The 19,391-nt window shown below is 35.7% G+C and overlaps 1 protein-coding gene across 1 annotated transcript; it reads right to left on the bottom strand.

Annotated features, from left to right (window-relative positions):
- Nucleotides 1-13,837: 13,837 nt before the first annotated feature.
- On the bottom strand, nt 13,838-14,936 carry LOC126937723 (olfactory receptor 13C7-like). Its single transcript, XM_050761394.1, is given in 2 exon segments — nt 13,838-14,555; nt 14,558-14,936. Coding segments are annotated over 2 exon segments (960 nt in total). The 3' UTR covers nt 13,838-13,974.
- Between the last annotated feature and the right edge of the window lie 4,455 nt (nt 14,937-19,391).

The following is a 19,391-nucleotide window of genomic DNA, read 5'->3' as shown; positions in this document are numbered from 1 at the left end:
AGATGCCAAAAGCAATTGCAACACAAGGAAAAATTGACGAATGGGATCTAATTAAACTAAAGAGCTACTGCACAGCAAAAAAATACATATATATATAAACATATTATATAAATTATATATAAACATATTATATAAAATTCATATAATAAAATCGGAAGGAACAAACAAAATAAAGGGCATCCAAATAGGAAAAGAGGAAGTCAAACTGACAGGTGAAGCTGGCTGGACTTCTGGGTTAGGTGGGGACTTGGAGAACTTTTGTGTCTAGCTAAAGGTTTGTAAATGCACAAATCAGCACTCTGTAAAAATGCACCAATAAAATTATATATAAATTTTAATATATATATATTATTTGATATATATTTTATATATTTAATATATATTTATTATATATAATAAAATTATATATAAATTTTATATATATTACATATAAGCAGAGCGAACAGACAGTCTGCAGAATGGGAGAAAATTTTTGAAAACTATGCAACTGACATAAGTCTAACGTCTAGTATCCATAAGGAACTTAAACAAATTTGCAAGAAAAAAGAAACAACCCCATTAAAAAGTGGACAAAGGACATGAACAGACACTTTTCAAAAGAATATATATATATGTGACCAACAATCATATGAAAAAGATGCTCAACATCACTGATCATTGGAGAAATACAAATCAAAACCACAATGAGGTACCATCTCACACCAGTCAGAATGACTACTAATAAAAAGTCAAAAAATAACATGCTGGTGAGGTTGTAGAGAAAAAGGAATGCTTATATACTGTTGGTTGGAGTGTAAATTAGTTCAACCATTGTGGAAGATAGTGTGGTGATTCCTCCAAGATGTAAAGGCAGAAATACCATTCAACCCAGCAACCCATTACTGGGTATACATTTGAAGGAATATCAATTGTTATATTACAAAAACACTTGCACATGTATATTCATTGCAGCACTGTTCACAATAGCAAAGACATGGAATCAACCTAAATGCTTATGACTTATAGACTGGATAATGAAAATGTGTTATATATACACCATGGAATATTATGCCGCCATCAAAAAGAATGAGGTCATGTTCTTTGCAGGAACATGGACGGAGCTGGAGGCCATTATCCTTAGCAAACTAATGCTGGAATAGAAAACTGAATGCCACATGTTCTTCATAAGTGGAAGCTAAATGATGAGAACACATGGACATATAGAGAGAAACAACATACACTGGAGCCTATTGGAGGGTGGAGTGTAGGGGTACATGGAGGATCAGGAAAAATAACTATGGGTACTAGGCTTAACGCCTGGATGATCTAATAATCTGCACAACAAACTGCCATGACACAAGTTTACCTATATAACAAACTTGTACATGTACCTCTGAAATTAAAATAAAAGTTTAAAAAAAGAAAATGTGGTATATATACACGATGAAATATTACTCTGCTATAAATGAAATTATGTCATTTGCAGCAAAATGGATAGAATTGGAGGACCTTATGTTAAGTAAAATACGACACAGAAAGAAATATGTTGTATGAATAGAATGGTAGTTACCAGAGGCTGGGGAGGGGAAATAAAACAAATTTGCTTAATAACTGTATAAAAATATAGTATGGGTCCAGATATGGTGGTTCACACCTGTAATCCCAGCACTTTGAGAGGCTGAGGCAGGCAGATCACGAGGTCAGGAGATCAAGACCATCCTGGCCAACATGGTGAAACCCCGTCTCTACAAAAAATTAGCTGGGCATAGTGGTGCATGCCTGTAATCTCAGCTATTTGGCAGGCTGAGGCAGGAGAATCACTTGATCCGGGGAGTCGGAGGTTGCGGTGAGCCGAGATCATGCCACTGCACTCCAGCCTGGTGACAGAGGAAGACTCAGTCTCAAAAAAAAAAAAAAAAAAAAATTATGATAGAAGGAATAAAATCTAGCGCTTGGTAGCACAATATGACAACGATAATTAACAATAATTTATTGTATATATCACACAATAACTAGAAGAATAGATTTCCAATATTCCCAATACAAAGATTTAATGAATATTTGAGGTTATGCGTATCCCAGTTACCCAGATTTGATCTATACTGTGCATTTGTATCAAAAGATTACATAAACCCCGTAAGTATGTACAATTATCCTGTATCCATAAAAACGAAGAACTAAATAAAATTAATTTTTAGAAAATGAAAAAATATTTCTCCAACATGCAAAAATTAAAGGCATTTTTCACCACTATGCCAGCCTTACAAGAAATGCTTAAGAAAGTGCTACAACTGGAAGTGAAAGGACAATAATCACTATCATGAAAACATATGAAAGTATAAAACTCATTGGTAGAGGTAAATTCATAATCAAATTCAGAATACTGCATTATTGTAATGGTGATGTATAAATCCTTCAAATATCTAGTATGAAAGTTAAAAGTCAGTATGGTCTAAAATAACTATAGCAACAATAGGGTGTTAAAGAATAGAAAATTAGGCTGGGCACGGTGGCTCTCGCCTGTGATCCCAGCACTTTGGGAGGCCGAGACAGGCAGATCACGAGGTCAAGAGTTTGAGACCAGCCTGGCCAACATGGTGAAACCCCTCTCTACTAGAAATACAAAAATTAGCTGGGTGTGATGAAAGGCAACTGTAATCCCTGCTACTTGGGAGGCTGAGGCAGGAGAATTGCTTGAACCTGGGAGGCAGAGGTTGCAGTGAGCTGAGATCATGCCACTGCACTCCAGCCTGGGCAACAGAGCAAGGCTCCATCTTGGAAAGAAAAAAAGAAGAAGAAGAAGAATAGAAAATGTAAAAAGATGTAAATTGCAGCAATGAAAATATAAATTATTGGGAGAGGGCAAAAGTCTAGAATATTTGTATGTGACCAAAGTTCAGTTGTTATCAACTTACAATAGGCTCTTATAACAATAAGATTTTAAAATGTAAGCTTCATGGTAACCAAGAAGCAAAAAATAATACCAGATATACAATAAGAAAGAGAAAAAAATCAAAGCTTAGCACTCCTGAAAATTACCAAAGCACAAACATAAGCAACAAGAGAGGGAAAAAGAAACAAAAAAAATCTATAAAATGATCAGAAAATGATGAACAAAATGGCAGGAGTAAGTTCTTACCTATCAATAACAACCTTGAATATAAATAGATTAAATTCTCCAATCAAAAGACAGGTGGCTGAATGGGTTTTTAAAAAGATCCAACTATATGCTGCTTTTAAGAGACCCATTTTAGCTTTAAGGGCATATATAGACTGAACAGTAAAGGGATGGAAGAAGATATTTTGTGGAAATAGTAACCAAAAGAGAGCAAGGGTGGCTCTACTTATGTAGTATACTTATAAAATAGACTTCAAGTCTAATAAACGCTGCAAGACATAAATATGACCATTATTTAATAATAAAGAGGTCAATTCTGTAAGAATGCATAACAATTATAAATAGACATGCACCCAACATTGAAGTACCTAGATTTATAAATGAATATTAAAGAACAAGAAGAAAGAAATAGATAGCAAAATAATAGCAAGAGACTTCAATACTCTTCTTTCAACAATAAACGGACCAACCAAACAGAAAGTTAACAAGGAAATACTGGACTTGAGCTGCACTTTAGACCAAATGGACCTAATAAACATATATAGAACTTTTCATCCAACAGCACCAGAATATACCTTTTTTTCTAGTGTGTATGGAACATTCTCCAGAATATATCATGTGTTAGGCCACGAAACAATTCTTAACAAATTCAGAAAGATTAAAATCATATCTAGAATTTTTTCCTGATCACAATAGTATAAAACTAGAAATAAATAATAGGATGAATCTTAAAATTTTTACTAATATGTGTAAATTCAACAACATGTTCTGGAACAGTTACTGGATCAAAAAAGAAATCAAAAAGAAAATTTAAAAAATATCTTACAGTCTAAACAACATAGGAAGACCCATCTCTACAAAAGATTAAAAAACATTAGCCAGATGTGGTGGCACATGCCTATAGCCCCAACTACTTGGGAGGCTTAAGTGGGAAGGTCACTTGAGCCTGGGAGTTCAAGGCTACAGTGAGCTGTGATCACAGCACTCCAGCCTGGGTGACAGAGCAAGATCCTCTTTCAAATATGTGTATGTTTATGTGTGTATATATATATACACACACACACATTCACATATATACACATACCTATACATATATACATGTGTAGATATACACATATATGTACATGTATGCATATGTGTGTATACATATGTACATATGTGTGTACATATATCTATATGTACATATGTATGTGTGTATGTATAAACACATGCATATATACATATAAATATAATTGGTATGTTGTATTTCCATTATCATTTGTCTCAGATAGATATAGAGATAGATAGACATAGAGATATATAAAATATATCCTAGACATATGACAGTAGAAACAAAACATACCAAATCTATGGGATGCAGTAAAAGCAGTTCTAAAAGGAATGTTTACAGTCATGAATGCCTACATTAAAAATGAAGAAAGATCCCAAATAAATAGCCTAGCATTACATCTCAAGGAGCTAGAAAAAGAACAACGAAGTAAACCCAAAATTAACAGAAGGAAGGAAATAATAAAAGTTGGAACAGAAACAAATCAAATGGAAAAGAGAAAAACATAAAAAAGTCAATAAAACAAAAATTTGATTATTTGAAAAATTAAACAAAATTGACAAACCTCTAGCTAGACTAAGAAATAAAGAGGGAAGACTTAAATGAAATGAAACATGAGAACATGACTGAAAACATTATAACAGATGCCTCCAAAATAAAAAGAATCATAAGAAACTATTATAAACAATTATACACCAACAAATTTAACAACCTAAAGGAAATTGATACGCTTCTAGAAAAATATAACATTCCAAGACTGAGTCAGGAAGAAAGCTTGAACAGACAAATAACAAATAAAGGAATTGAAAATAATTTAAATCCTCCCAATGAAGAAAAGCAGGAAGATTTCATGGTTGAATTCCACCACATATTGAAATAATTACTACCAATACTTCTTAAACCTTCATTAAATAGAGCTAGAAGGAATACTTCCAAAGATATTTTACAAGGCCAGCATCACTCTGATATATAAGCCACACACAGACACTGCAAGAAAAGACAACTACAGGCCAATATATCTGATGAACATCAATGCAAAAATCCTCCATAAAATATTAGCAGACGAAATTCAACAACACATACGAAAGATTATGCATCATGACCAAGTAGGACTTTTCATTGGCATTCAAGTCTGGTTTAACATATGCAAATCAATCAAAGTGATACATCGCATTAACAGAATAAAAGATAAAAACCATATGATCATCTCAACTGACATGGAAAAACATTTGACAATATTCATCATCTTTTCTTGATAAAAATCCTTGACAGTTTAGTACAGAAGAAAAGATCTTCAACATAATAAAAACCATTTATTAAAAAAAAAACCCACATCTAACATCATAATCAATGGGGCACAACTGAAAGCTTTACCATTAAGATCTGGTAAAAGGCAGAGATACTCACTGTCACCATTTCTACTCATTATAGCGCCATTAGTACTAGCAAGTACAGTCAGACAAGAAAAAAAAAAAGGTATCCAAATAAAAAGAAAGAAGTAAAATTATCTGTATTTGCAGATGACCTGATACTATATGTCAGAAATTAATCTAGCTAGAACAAACTAGAACCCCAAAGATTCTACCACAAAAACTGTTAGAACTAATAAATGAATTCAACAAAGTTAAAAAGTACAAAAATAACATAAAAAATCAGTAGCATTTCTATACACAAATAACAACCTAACTGAAAAAAAATCAAGAAAATCATATTATTTATGACAGTATACAAAAATTGAGAAATAAATTTAACAAAGGAGGTGAAATAATTTTATACTAAAAACTATAAAATGTTGATGAAAGTAATTGAAGAAGACACAAGTAAATGGAAAGATACCCCATGTTCATAGATAGGACAGATTAATATTGTTAAAATGTCCATACTACCCAAAGCAATATACAGATTTAACACAATTTCAATCAAAATTCCAATGGCATTCTTCAAAAACAATTGTTTTAACTCCCGTAATAATATGGAACCACACACACAAGCACACACACATGCACACACACACACACACACAGAGAGCCAAAGCAATACTGAGGGGGAAAAAGCAAGTTAGATGCATCACACTTCCTGATTTAAAATTATATTACAAAGCTATAGTAATCAAAACCATGTGGTACTTGCATACAAACAGAAATAAAGATCAATTGAATAAAACAAAATGCCCAGAACTAAATCCAAACACTTATATGAACTAACTTTTAACAAGGTTACCAAGAGGACACAACAAGGAATGGGTAGTTTTTCAACAAATGGTGCTGAGAAAACTGGATTTCTACAGGCAAAAGAATGAAATTAGACTCTTATCTTATACCATACACAAAATTCAACTCAAAATGAATAAAATACCTAAATGTAAGACCTGAAATCATAAAATACCTAGAAGAGAGCATAGGGAAAACTCCTCAACATTGGTCTTGGCAATGAGTTTTTGTATATCATACCAAAAGTTCTGACTACAAAAATAAAAATAAATAAGTGATATTAAATCTAACAAAAAAACATGTTTGTATAGAAAAGGAAACAATCAGCAAAATGAAAGACAACCTACTGACTGGCAAAAATAATTGCAATTGATAAGGGGTTAACATCCAAAATTTATAAGGAACTGTTGCAACTCAATGGCAGAAAAATGAATAACCTGATTTTAAAATGGGGAAGGAACTTAGACATTTCTTTAAAGAGGACATAAAAATGGCCAATGGGTACATGAAAATGTGTTCAACACTACTAATTATAAAGGAAATGCAAATTAAAACACCATGAGATATCACCTCACATCTGTGTGATTGGCTATTATCAAAAGATAAGATATAACAAATGTTGGCAAAGGTGTGGACAAAAGGGAACCCTAGTTCACTGTTGGTAGGAATGCAGACTGGTATAGCCATTATGGAAAACAGCATGGAGGTTCTAAATAAATTAAAAATACAACTACCATATGACCCTGCAATCCCTCTTCTGGGTCCATACCCAAAGGAAATAAAATCGCTGCCTGGTAGATATCTGTACTACCGTGTTCATTGCAGCATTATTCACAATAGTCAAGATACAGAAACAGCCTAAATACCCACTGATGGGGAAAGAAAATGTGGTGTCTATACACAATGAAATATTATTCAGCCTTTTAAAAAGAGCGAGAGATAAAGAAAGAGAGGGAGATTTTGTCATTTGCCACAACATGGATGTACCTGAAGGACATTACAGTAAGCCAGACTTAGAAAAGTATTGCAGGATCTTATTCATTTGTGGAATTTTTTTTGAAAGAAAGGTCATACGCACAGAGATGGAGAATGGAACATTGGTAACCACAGGTGGGAGGAAATGGGATGGAAAAGAATTGGGGAGATGAAGATCAAAGGATACAAAATAGCAGATATGTAAGATAAGCACGTCTAGAGATATAACATAAGAGTACTAAAGTTAATAAAATTCATTGTATTGGGGTTTTTTGTTTAAATAAGTAGATTGTAGCTGTTCTTGTCACACAAAATAGTAACTGTGCAAGATGGTTTATTAATCAGCTTCACTATAGTAACCATTTACCATCTATATATATCCTAAAACATCATGTTGTAAACCTCAAACCCCAAAAAAATTATTTTAAAAAAAGAGTAAGATTTATTTAGATTTTTTAGTTCCCAGACAAAAATGTCAAATTCTTTGGCAGAGAAGGCGAAAAGCAGCTAATCTTTAGGCCTAAAAAAGAGAAAAGGAAGTAAAAGAACTTAATAAAATACACTAAAGAGGTCATTAGGTCTGAGTAAAGCAAATGTTCACATCAATATTTATCTCTAATATTCAGTTAAAGAGAAAATATATTAGTTGACTAAAGTCTACTTGGAGAATATTGGCGATTTTCTCTGTTTCAAAAGCAATATATGATTTTATTCAGAATGTTTTTCTTTCATAAAAATTTCTGCTTGGAATGACTTTTGAGTTGTAATATATAGTGATGTTTCTTAAGATATCATCGCCCCTCTAATTTTATATTCTTATCCCAAGATTGTAAGAGTAAATTTTTAATTAATTTTATATATATGGTGGTAATTTCTAGAACACAGTCAACACACCTTGGAAAATAAAAATTGCTTTTTTTTTATTTTTAGTTTTGCCACAGAGGAAATTCAGTTTGTAGCACACATGAAAAGACTGATTCAAAATCCAACTTCAGAATCACCCAGCACTTTGGGAGGCCAAGGCAGGAGGATGGCTTGAGCTCAAGAGTTGGCTAACAGCCTGCGGAACATAGCAAGACCTCATCTTTACAAAAAAAAAAAAAAAAAATTGAAAAAAATTGAAAATTAACCTGGGCATGGTAACATGTACCTGTGGTATTGGCTACTCAGAAGGCCAAATTGGGAGTTCGAGGGGGATGTTGCTTAAGCCCAGTAATTCGAGGCTGCAGTGAGCTATGGTCACACAACTGCATTCCAGCCTAAGAGACAGAGCAAGACCCTGTCTCTAAAATTCAGAATCAAAATTGCAATTCTCCTTCAGAGAAATATCAGCATCATTAATAGGCAAAATAACCTTTTTATAATACTTTTTTAAGAATGTCTCACAGTTCCTCTTGTCCTCCTGAAATACTTCCTTGTATTTAATTTATTCCTCAAACTGACTCTGAAATTAATATAGAAAATATAGACTAACAACAGACTTAAACACTGGCTGCCATTTATAACCTGTGTGACTTTTATATAAGCCTAAATTTTCTTATCCACCTTATAGAGCCATCTGGAGCTAATCCCAGAATGCAGAGAAAATATCATATCCAGCATTGAATCCCCAGCCCCTAACATGCACATACACAGTGCTGAATACAGCAGTAATCCACATAAAAATGAAGGCAACACATATATTACATTATTTATAGGCATTAATTAATGAAAACAGTTTTTAAAAGACAATTTACATATGACAGCTAGTACAGCTCATGGTATATATAATGCATTAATTAAGTAATATTACCTAATACATCCATTGTTTCTCATTTGCTCTCTGATTCTCGAAATTAAGGACATTAAGCACGGATTCTGGTGTCTATATCTGAATGAGGCAATGAGAGACAATCATGTATTACACTTGCCACCAGCATTAATTAATGAACAAGAACTTAAAAGATAACATGTAAATGACCTAGTTACCTAATATATTTTATGGTAATATTACGCATTATTTAAATATGACTGCTCATCTCCCCCCTTATCTTTCTTATTTGTCCTCTGAGTTCTGGAAATAAAGTAGTTAATCATAAATTCTTGGGTGGTTTGAATAAGGTACAGAGAGGAGGGAGCATTCGCAGGAAGTGATCAAAGAGGACTGCTAAAGGAGATGAACTCTGAGGATCAGTTTTCACTTTGCCTGCTCAAGGAAGGAATGGGCTACAGGTGAACTAAGGGTTGGAAGAGACTAAATGGCTAGCTTTGTATTTAAAGGATGAAAATAAAATATAATGAGACCCTCCCATGAGCCATCTGCTTTCACATAATGCCTCATTTAACCTTTAATGGGCTAATAAAACACTCAAATCTACTGAATTATTCCATGCTATTTAACACTTATGACATGCTCACCTCTGGCCTCAGGGGGATTTCAAATTTTTTATTCATTGTCACATATTCTCCATTGGAAATATCAGTCTACTTTGATTTTGAGGTGTATTAGGAAATCATATAGGTAGGAGCAGCCTGGAAGCCAACACAGAGAGAGAGAAGTACACTCTAGTCATAAAATGTAAAGGGGAGGGATTCTGATTCTGTTAGTGTCACTTTGGCTGAATAAGTTCCTATCAGACTCAAGCACCTCAGAAATGACAACTATAAACTCTCTGCAAAAATTCTTTAAGAGTATCACTTAGAAGAAGTAACATTTTGGTGTGAGTTTCACATTTTTATGGGTATAGGCTGACTAGGCACAGCATAGGTTGGTGGAAATTCTGATAATAAAATGGCTCTTTATGGACAAACCAGCAGAATTCTGGAGAAACAGCCACCATAAAGAAAGGGAGGAATTCCAGAAAGAAGAGTCCCAGCAGAGGAAACATCAAATTCTGTGCAAAAATTTGCCCCAGTTTTCTGATTGACCCCTGCACCATACAAGTACAATCCAGCTAAATACCAATAAGTTTATATACAGGGATCCCTAGGTATCTATGAGGGATGGCTTCCAGGGCTCCCATGGATACCCAAATCCACAGATGTTCAAGTCCCTTATATAAAATGGCATAGTATTTGCACAGAATCTACACTCATTTTCTCATATACTTTGAATCATCTCCAGGTTACTTATAATACCTACTACTATGTAAATGCTATGTAAATACCTGTTAAGTTGTATTTTTAATTCATATTATATTGTCATTTCTATTGGCTTTTGCCTGAATATTTTTGATCCAAATTTGTTGAATCCAAGTTATTTGAAACCCATAAGCATGGAGGGCTGACTGTAAAAACATAAATACAGACTTGGTATATATCATGCTGCTATAAAGACACAGACGTATGTTTCTGTGGCACTATTCACAATAGCAAAACTGAATCAACCCAAAGTCCATCATGTGGATTAAGAAAATTGCTAACCAAAAAGATCTTTGTAGGGACAGATGCAGCTTAGCAAAGTTCACAAGAGTCCAACCTGCATTACTCCTAGGTGGGAAGCTGAAAAACATCGGGAAGGGGAATATCAAAACCATCATCATGGGGAGGGATTGGAATGATGTAAATAATGGGTTGACGAGTTGATGGCTGCCAACCACAAGTATACATATGTTCTAGGACAACCAGTTTGCCTGTCATATGGAATGTAACAGAGCCTCCACAATATTGTTCTAGGACAACCAGTTTGCCTGTCATATGGGTAACAGACCAACACACCGAAACAGTGGGAGTTGCAGCAGAGAAAGAGTATAATGATTATATGGTAGTCAAATGAGAAAGTGGAAAGGAACCTTAAATCCACCTCACCAAGGAGTTCTGGCCTGGAATTTTTAAGGGAATTTTGGCAAATAGGGGGCTGAGGAGCTAATTGCTTAGGGTGTGTGGAATGCAATCTTTAATAAAGATGCAAAAACTGGATTTGGGGGCTGAGTTAGTTCCTCAGAGAGGGTCTTCAGACTGGCTGGCATCGGTTGGCCCATTGGAATGCAGGATCTAGAAAATATCTCAAAATGGAAAACTTGACATTTCTTAACATTAAAGATGTTATCTGTAGAAGTTAGGACATTATGGCAGGAGCTATGTGACTTTTAAGTAGTAATCAGCTGTACAGAAGTGGGCCATAGGGCAGTCTGGTTAATGTTTTGCTATGTTTCTACTTAAAGCTTATGCTTTTGTTAAACCTAGCAATTTAGTTTTATCAATTTTATTAGGATGGTTTCAATATGACATTCACACATCTAGGATATGATGTTTTTTCTCTAATAAGGGCAGGAATATATGTGGATGTTAAATCTGTGTAATGCTCTCATTCATGTTTGCTGTTTCTTCACTGTTTCCTCAATTAAAGTAAAAATTTTAAACCAAAGGGTCAGGAAAGCTATTTGAGAAATTCAAGTCTATTTACAAACAGTCAAGAATAGAATGGAAACTCCAAGAAATTGGAAAGGTACTCAGTACCCTGAAGCCTATAAGAAATAAGACAAGGTAAGTGCTAGAGGCTGATGAAGGAATGTAAAACAGGCCTGACTGAGGATTTATCAGCAAGAGATTTATAACTTTATCATCTCCAGTGCCAAAGTGAGCTTTCTAAAACACCAACCCCAAAACATCAGTTTCTTTCTTATAACTGTTAGTAGATTCTATTGTTCACTGCAGTGGTTTAAAACCTTTTCCTCACAACAGAATACTCACTTTCCCAAATAAAATATTATGTGGAACCTCAGGACATAAAACAGACAAAAGTAGGGACAGGTAGGAGGTTGGGGGTATCATAGATCTGACTTCTCAGAATTTGCTCATGAATGTGGCAGCCCTGATTCAGCCTCCTGGACTCAAGAGAACAGAGGGTCATCACCTCAAACCTGTAGAGGTATTGACTTAGGTCAGCATCTGAAGCCCTGACAATTTGGCTCCAAACTACCTTCCCAGTCTTCTCTGTCACTGCCCCAACAGTAAAACCCAAGATCCAACCATTCCAAACTCTTAGTAGTATTCCACATCTTGGCACTGTTTCATCTGTCTAGAAAATTCTTGCTTACAAGACCAGTAGGAGAATTGCCTTTCCTAGTTTTTCCAAGCAGAAGTGCCTTTCCCTTCCTGGGACTTCCCCTTCAAGGGATTTACGCATATTCCGCTATAAAAGCATTTAACATACTGCATTGTAATTGTGAGCCATCTAAGTCTGTGACACACTTAAGTTACCCTCATCCTATGGCCAGTATCAGCATGGTGATACTGCAAAAGAAACTGAATCCATAACCAAATGTCTTAAAGAATGTTGCACATCTTTATTGAGATTATCAAGACACACTGAGGTAGGGTCACATAAAACCAGCATCAAAACTTCCCCAATATTCCATGTAGCTAATTTTTCCTTTTCCTCTAATCCTATTTTTGCTGTATCAATGTAAATATAAAACCTTCTATCTTCAAAATCTCCAGTATGCACTGGGTTCTTTCTCACTGTGTTATTTCTTTTCTAGAGACGGTTCAAGCCCTTTCATATGACAATCAGCTTATTTAAATTATTACAAATCCAACCATTATTCTGCTCAGCCCAACAAAGACCCAACAAAGAGTCCAGTTTAGAAGGGAGGAGAGAAGGAAAAGCCATAAATAAGTATTCTTTAATATTTTTGTCCCCAGTGTATGTGTCGATCTGTATTCCACAAGACTGTGCTCCCTAACCATGTCTTCATTTTAATTTCCAGGTTGTCTTATATTTTTATATCACCAATACTTAGCACAATGCCTGAGACAAAAATAGGTATTCAGTAAATACTGGTTGATTGAATAAGTAAATGAGTAATAAATGACTGAGTGAATGAGTGGAATGCTCATATTCCACAGGAAATTCATGTAATTGCAAAAATACCTAACTTCTTACAACAGTAAACCCATTATCACTGTGTTCTCAGAGAACTATGCTATCAAGTTATTTAGAAATAAAGTAAATTTTTTGAATCATTTAATAGTAATGTTTTTCACTCAAAGACATCACTGCTCATCTATTGAAACACAAGGCAGGCCATATTTCCCCATCATCTCGGTTGTCTGCACATTGCCTTAGAAACACCTCTGCACAAAAGATGGCTTGCCAGTTTGCAGCCAAAAGGAAATCATCCCTGGGAAAAATAGCTTCATTTTTCTACTTCTTCTCCCTCTACTACGTATATACAGGCTAGGTACCTAATACCTTACCGTGTTCCCCCTTTACTTCTACATGATCAAATCTACTTCATTCTGAATTACTAACTGTTGAAATCATATAGCATTCTGATTTTTAGCATGATACTTTCTGCTTGATCTTCCTAAGAATAGTGTAGATAGGGGATAAAAGATTAAGTTGGTAAAATGGTACTTTCTCTTAGATTATAGAATTTACCATTCAAGGAATAAACTAAACTCTGTTAGCCATGAGAAGGAAGGTGTTTGGATGAGAATCCTTTTACCCATAAGTTTCTGTCCTTTTCCTTAACTCTATCATGAAGAGAAAAGGTAACTCAGTCCTGGATTTCCCTCTTTCTTTTAAATATTACGAAGAGAAAAATGAGAATTTTGGGAGTTAGTGGAATCATCAACCCTCATATTTATTTTGGAACCTCCGGGTGAGAGCTAGCCCTACATTCAGAGTAAAATAATCTTAAAAATAAAGAAAGAAGCATTTACATTCCTTCCGAGAAGCATTTTTGACACAGTATACTCTTCACAGCTGCCTTCACATCTTTGTTCCTCAAACTATAGATGAGAGGATTAAGCATAGGTGTCACCACTCCATAGAAGAGGGAGATGATTTTGTCTGTGACTTGTTCTTTGTCTGCTCCAGAAGAGTCTTTAGCCTTGGGCTTTGCATACATGAAAAGGATGGTTCCGTAGAATATAATCACCACTGTTAGGTGGGCAGAGCAGGTGGAGAAGGCTTTGCGCCTTCCTTCTACAGAAGGAATTCCCAGGATGGTGGAGAGAATACAAACATATGTAACAAAAATAAAAAGTACTGGTCCTACAAGAAAAATCATATTAGCAACAACCATGCTAATAATATTTATGGAGATATTAGCACAGGCCAATTTTAAGACAGCCAAGATTTCACAAGTAAAATGACTAATGACGTTGTCTCCACAGAAAGGAAGCCGCATTGCAAGGGAGGTTTGCCACACAGAATTGGTGCCTCCCCCAATCCAGGACCCAGCAGCCATGGATACGTATGAAGCCTTGCTCATGATGATAGGGTATCGTAGAGGTTACAGATGGCCACATCGCGGTCAAACGCCATCATACTTAGAAGGACACACTCTGTTGCTCCCATAGCAAAAGAGAGAAACATTTGCGCTCCACACCCAGAGAAGGAAATAGTTTTCTTTGAAGTTAAGAAGCTGCTGAGAAAGAGTGGAATAGATGAACTAGTGTAGCAGATGTCCAAGAATGATAAGTTACTGAGGAAAAAGTACATGGGGGTGTGCAAGTGGGTGTCATAAACACTCACAATGATGATGACTCCATTTCCCAACAGGATCACCAAATACATACATAGGACCAGCACAAAGTAAATGGCCTCTAGCTCTGGGTAGCCAGAAAGCCCCAGCAGGACAAATTCTGTCACAAAAGACTGATTGGACTTTCCCATGCTAATATTTTCTTTCACCAACAGGAATTCTATAGTGGCTGGAATGTGTGTGGATCTTTCACAGCAGTGTCTGTAAGAATCATCTGCATTCTTGAATGGCTTCCCTTATGGGTAATAAAGACCTGTAATTGGATACACAAATAGCACAAGAATATGTTACGGCCCTCTAAGTTAAGATCAGTTAGACTTTCAGACTTCATGAAGGAGGCCCCAGCTCTCAAAAAGAATATTCTTGTTAGAGAATAGATTAAAAACACATGCAACTGAGTTAGAATTATGTATCTCATTTGCATTATAAATTTAAATTATTTTAATACAGTGTTACCATATTTTGACCAAATAATCCAGAACAAATAGAAAATGTCTGAAATATTACTAACGAACAGATATCTGACCATTTTAACCAACATTATTATCTGTAACTGAATATTTTTCTTCATGCTATGTTATACCTAACAAAATTGATGTTCTTCAGTTACTAAAACAAAGTTGTATGCGAAAGTTCTGTTTCAATGGTAATTTAATCTTAACTTCAGAAGAGTCCTGTGGGCTAAAAGAATAAATAGAAGAGGCTGACTCTCTTTTCGGACTCAGCCCCCCTGCACCCAGGTGAAATAAACAGCCATGTTGCTCACACAAAGCCTGTTTGGCAGTCTCTTCACACGGATGCGCATGACATTTTGGTGCCGTAACTCGGATCAGGGGACCTCCCTTGGGAGATCAATCCCCTGTCCTCCTGCTCTTTGCTCCCTGAGAAGGATCCATCTATGACCTCTGGTCCTCAGACCCAACAGCCCAAGGAATATCTCACCAATTTTAAATCGGGTAAGCGGCCCCTTTTTTACTCTCTTCTTCAACCTCTCTCACTATCTCTTAACCTCTTTCTCCTTTCCCGGACCCCCTTCCTGCTTTTCTGGAGGGCAAGAACCCCCAAACTCCTTCTCTCTGTGTCTCCACTCTCTCTTTTCTCTGGGCTTCCCTCCTTCACCATGGGCAATCTTCCGCCCTCCATTCTTCCTTTTTCTCTGTAGCCTGTGTTCTCAAGAACTTAAAAGCTCTTAAACTCACACCTGATCTAAAACCTAAATGCCTTATTTTCTTCTACAATGCTGCTTGACCCCAATGCAAACTCGACAGTAGTTCCAAATAGCCAGAAAACGGCACTTTTGATTTTTCCATCCTACAAGATCTAAATAATTCTTATCATAAAATGGGCAAATGGTCTGAGGTGCCTGACCTCCAGGCATGCTTTTACACATCGGTCCCTCCCTAGTCTCTGTTCCCAATGCAACTCGTCCCAAATCTTCCTTCTTTCCCTCCCGCCTGTCCCCTCAGTCCCAACCCCAGGCATCGCTGAGTCTTTCTAATCTTCCTTTCTACAGACCCATCTGACCTTTCCCCTCCTCGCCAGGCCGAGCTAGGTCCCAATTTTTCCTCAGTCTCTGCTCCCCCACCCTGTAGTATCTTGTGAAATTCCTTTTCCTGGCTCATCCTGGCTCAAAAAGCACCTTGTAACCCCTACTCCTGCCGCCAGAGAACAACCCCCCTTTGACTGTAATTTTCCTTTACCTACCCAAATCCTATAAAACGGCCCCACCCTTACCTCCCTTCACTGACTCTCTTTTCGGACTTGGCCCGCCTGCACCCAGGTAAAATAAACAGCCATGTTGCTCAAAAAAAAAAAAAAAAGAATAAATAGAAGAGACATTTTTAGAGAAAAGGACTTTTGGTTATTCCTAATTTAGGAGAAATATGAATACCTGAAATATCCTCCTAAGAATATTGACTAGCGAAGAAGTATTACTTATAAAAGAATAAAGGAAAAAATTAAGATAAAATTATTCTTGTTTGTCTTTTTCAATACAGATTAGGAAATCTTTCTAGGTCACCCTATTGTTCTGCCTGATATACACAATGAATAAAAAGTTGACCTCAGAAAAACTCTAGTGTACGTTTCTCAATCTATAATCAAACCATAAATAAATGTATAAATTAAAGAATTTCAGGAACAAGGGATTTGCTCTTTTACCTCTAAGTATGAGAAAATACATATTGCCTTCTTCCCACATAAAAGTCAGCTTCCTCCGCTCTAACCGCTGTCCTGCTGATCTCCCTCTCACTGCATATTTGGAAATACCCATGATAATGAGGGGTAGGTCACTCAAAAAGCTCTCAAACATAGCAATTTGCTCTAATTATTTGTATCCTTATTTGATGTAATATGGAGTATTTCTATATTTAAATGCCAAAACCAGAAGTCCTACTTTTTTTAATGAGATTGCTAGCCTGCTAGCCTCCTACGTTCCATCTCAGTAACTTCACAAAGATAACTAAAAGAACTATCTGCTTCTCAGTTCTCATTCAAATCAAGTAGCTGCCATTGCCTCTGTAAAAGCCAATTAATCATTGGCAAAGTAGAAACTAGTTCTAGTAACGATGAAAGCTGGGGCTCTTGGCAGTCTGTTCACTAGCAGAGGATCCTTTAAAAGACCAGCCAGTGAAGCACCAAAGCAACTCAAAGTGTTGGCTGCTTTGAGGATGCTTCTAATCCCAAAAGTAATTTAAACCTCACAATGTGGATTGGACAGAATTTTTAAACTCTCTAATTCTTTTGGGATGAAGTCCCTCAGAAGCAATTAAAACAAAGTTGTTAATACAATTTAATTTAAGTGTAACTCACAAAACAGTAACAATTATTCTAGCTTTACATTCTCTGGGAAGAGCAAGTTGAGGAATGCTACCGAGGTAAAACACCCAAGACATGGAAATTAGAATTCACTATATCTGATGGAGAGATGTAGCAGTAATCCGTGACGCTTAATTCAAAATGATGCTTTGTTCTTAATAAATGAACTGTTAATCACATTTATTTTGACCATTAATCCTGGAGTCTCAGAATCCATAAGCTTCATACTGGTCTCATTGGCCCCTCCAAACACCCATAATCACATGCATGGTCATTTTAATTTTGTTCACTCATACCCTCTGTTCAAATATATATACAATATCCCAACCTCATTCAACCTGTCATTTAGTTACGTCCACACTAGCAGGGCATAACATGAGTCCGACCACACAACAACTTCCATGAGTGAGCAAGCCTTACTTTACTTTTTAACAGGAAAAGAAATTCTGACTTGAAGTAATTCTTTACAAGACTTATCATGACTATCTTTTGAAATGAATATCAACCCTTAAAGAATTCAGTTATTTTACACATATACGACAAAATAATCTTTCAGCATATAAACAAGTGGGATCACTATGTGTACTGTTAAAAAGAAGGGAATAAACTTGGACAACAGTGCCTTTTTTTGTCAGTGGACAATATTTTTAAAAAGTTACTGAGCAAGAGATGTAACATAATCCTGAAGAATGGGTAAACTACTTATGCCACGAAAAAATGGTATTATATGCATCAACAAATCAAATTTGAAATAAAAAATTCTGAGTTGTTAACTTTATACAAGGACATGTTCAGTATACTGGTTCATAAGGCAGATGTTGGGCATGTTTTCTCACTAATCAACACTCAAGGGACAAAAGAATTAAACAGGTCAAATGTGACACTGTAGAAGCTATACTACAATGTAAATGGAGGATAGACTGTAACTGCAAAACAACTTATAAGCAAACTCTGCAAAACAAAAAAATGTCAAGGAGAGCCAAATCATTCTAGAAATATAATTTACAAGGTATGTAATATAGATGTTTATATTTATTTAATTTTTTTTTTTTTTTTTTTTTTTTTTTTTTTTTTTGAGACAGGGTCTCATGCTGTCGCGCAAGCTGGAGTGCAATGGCACAATCACAGCTTACTGCAGCCTTGACCTCCCAGGCTCAAGTGCTCTTCCCACCTCTCTTCCTCCCGAGTAGCTGGGACTACAGACATGTGCCACCATATCCAATTAATTTTTGTATTTTTTGTAGATTTGGGGTTTCACTATGTTTCTCAGGTTCATCTCGAACTCCTGGGCTCTAGTGATTCTCTCGCCTTAGTCTCCCAAAGTGCTGGGATTGTAAGTGTGAGCCACCACACCTGACCAGATGCTTATAATTTATTACAATGAACACATTTTAAATATAAGTATTATCCATGCAATATTTTTATTTTATCTCAGCATACATATGCAAGGAAATTAGAAATAATTCAAATTTAATGGTGTCATGTATTTTTATTTGCTAATCTGGTAACCCTAACTTTCTGTGACCAAGAGTCACATGGCATTCAGTCCAAGCCTGACTCCTCCATCCAGCATCACTGTCAGTTCCACTACTCGCAAGCATTGGAGAGAGTATGAGACCCAGATCTCTGGGCATTACTACTCATAATAATACTGTAAGACAGTACTATTTTCAGAACTTTCAAATGAGAAGCAGAGAATATTCAGTCTTTGTCTGTTTGGGCTGCTATAACAAAACACCAAAGACTGAGTGTTTTGTAAACAACAGAAA

This window comes from Macaca thibetana, chromosome 15 (assembly GCF_024542745.1).
Source record: "Macaca thibetana thibetana isolate TM-01 chromosome 15, ASM2454274v1, whole genome shotgun sequence".
Lineage (NCBI taxonomy): Eukaryota > Metazoa > Chordata > Mammalia > Primates > Cercopithecidae > Macaca > Macaca thibetana.
The sequence above is the reverse complement of the archived record's forward strand: the minus strand, read 5'-3'. Positions and strand labels throughout refer to the sequence as shown.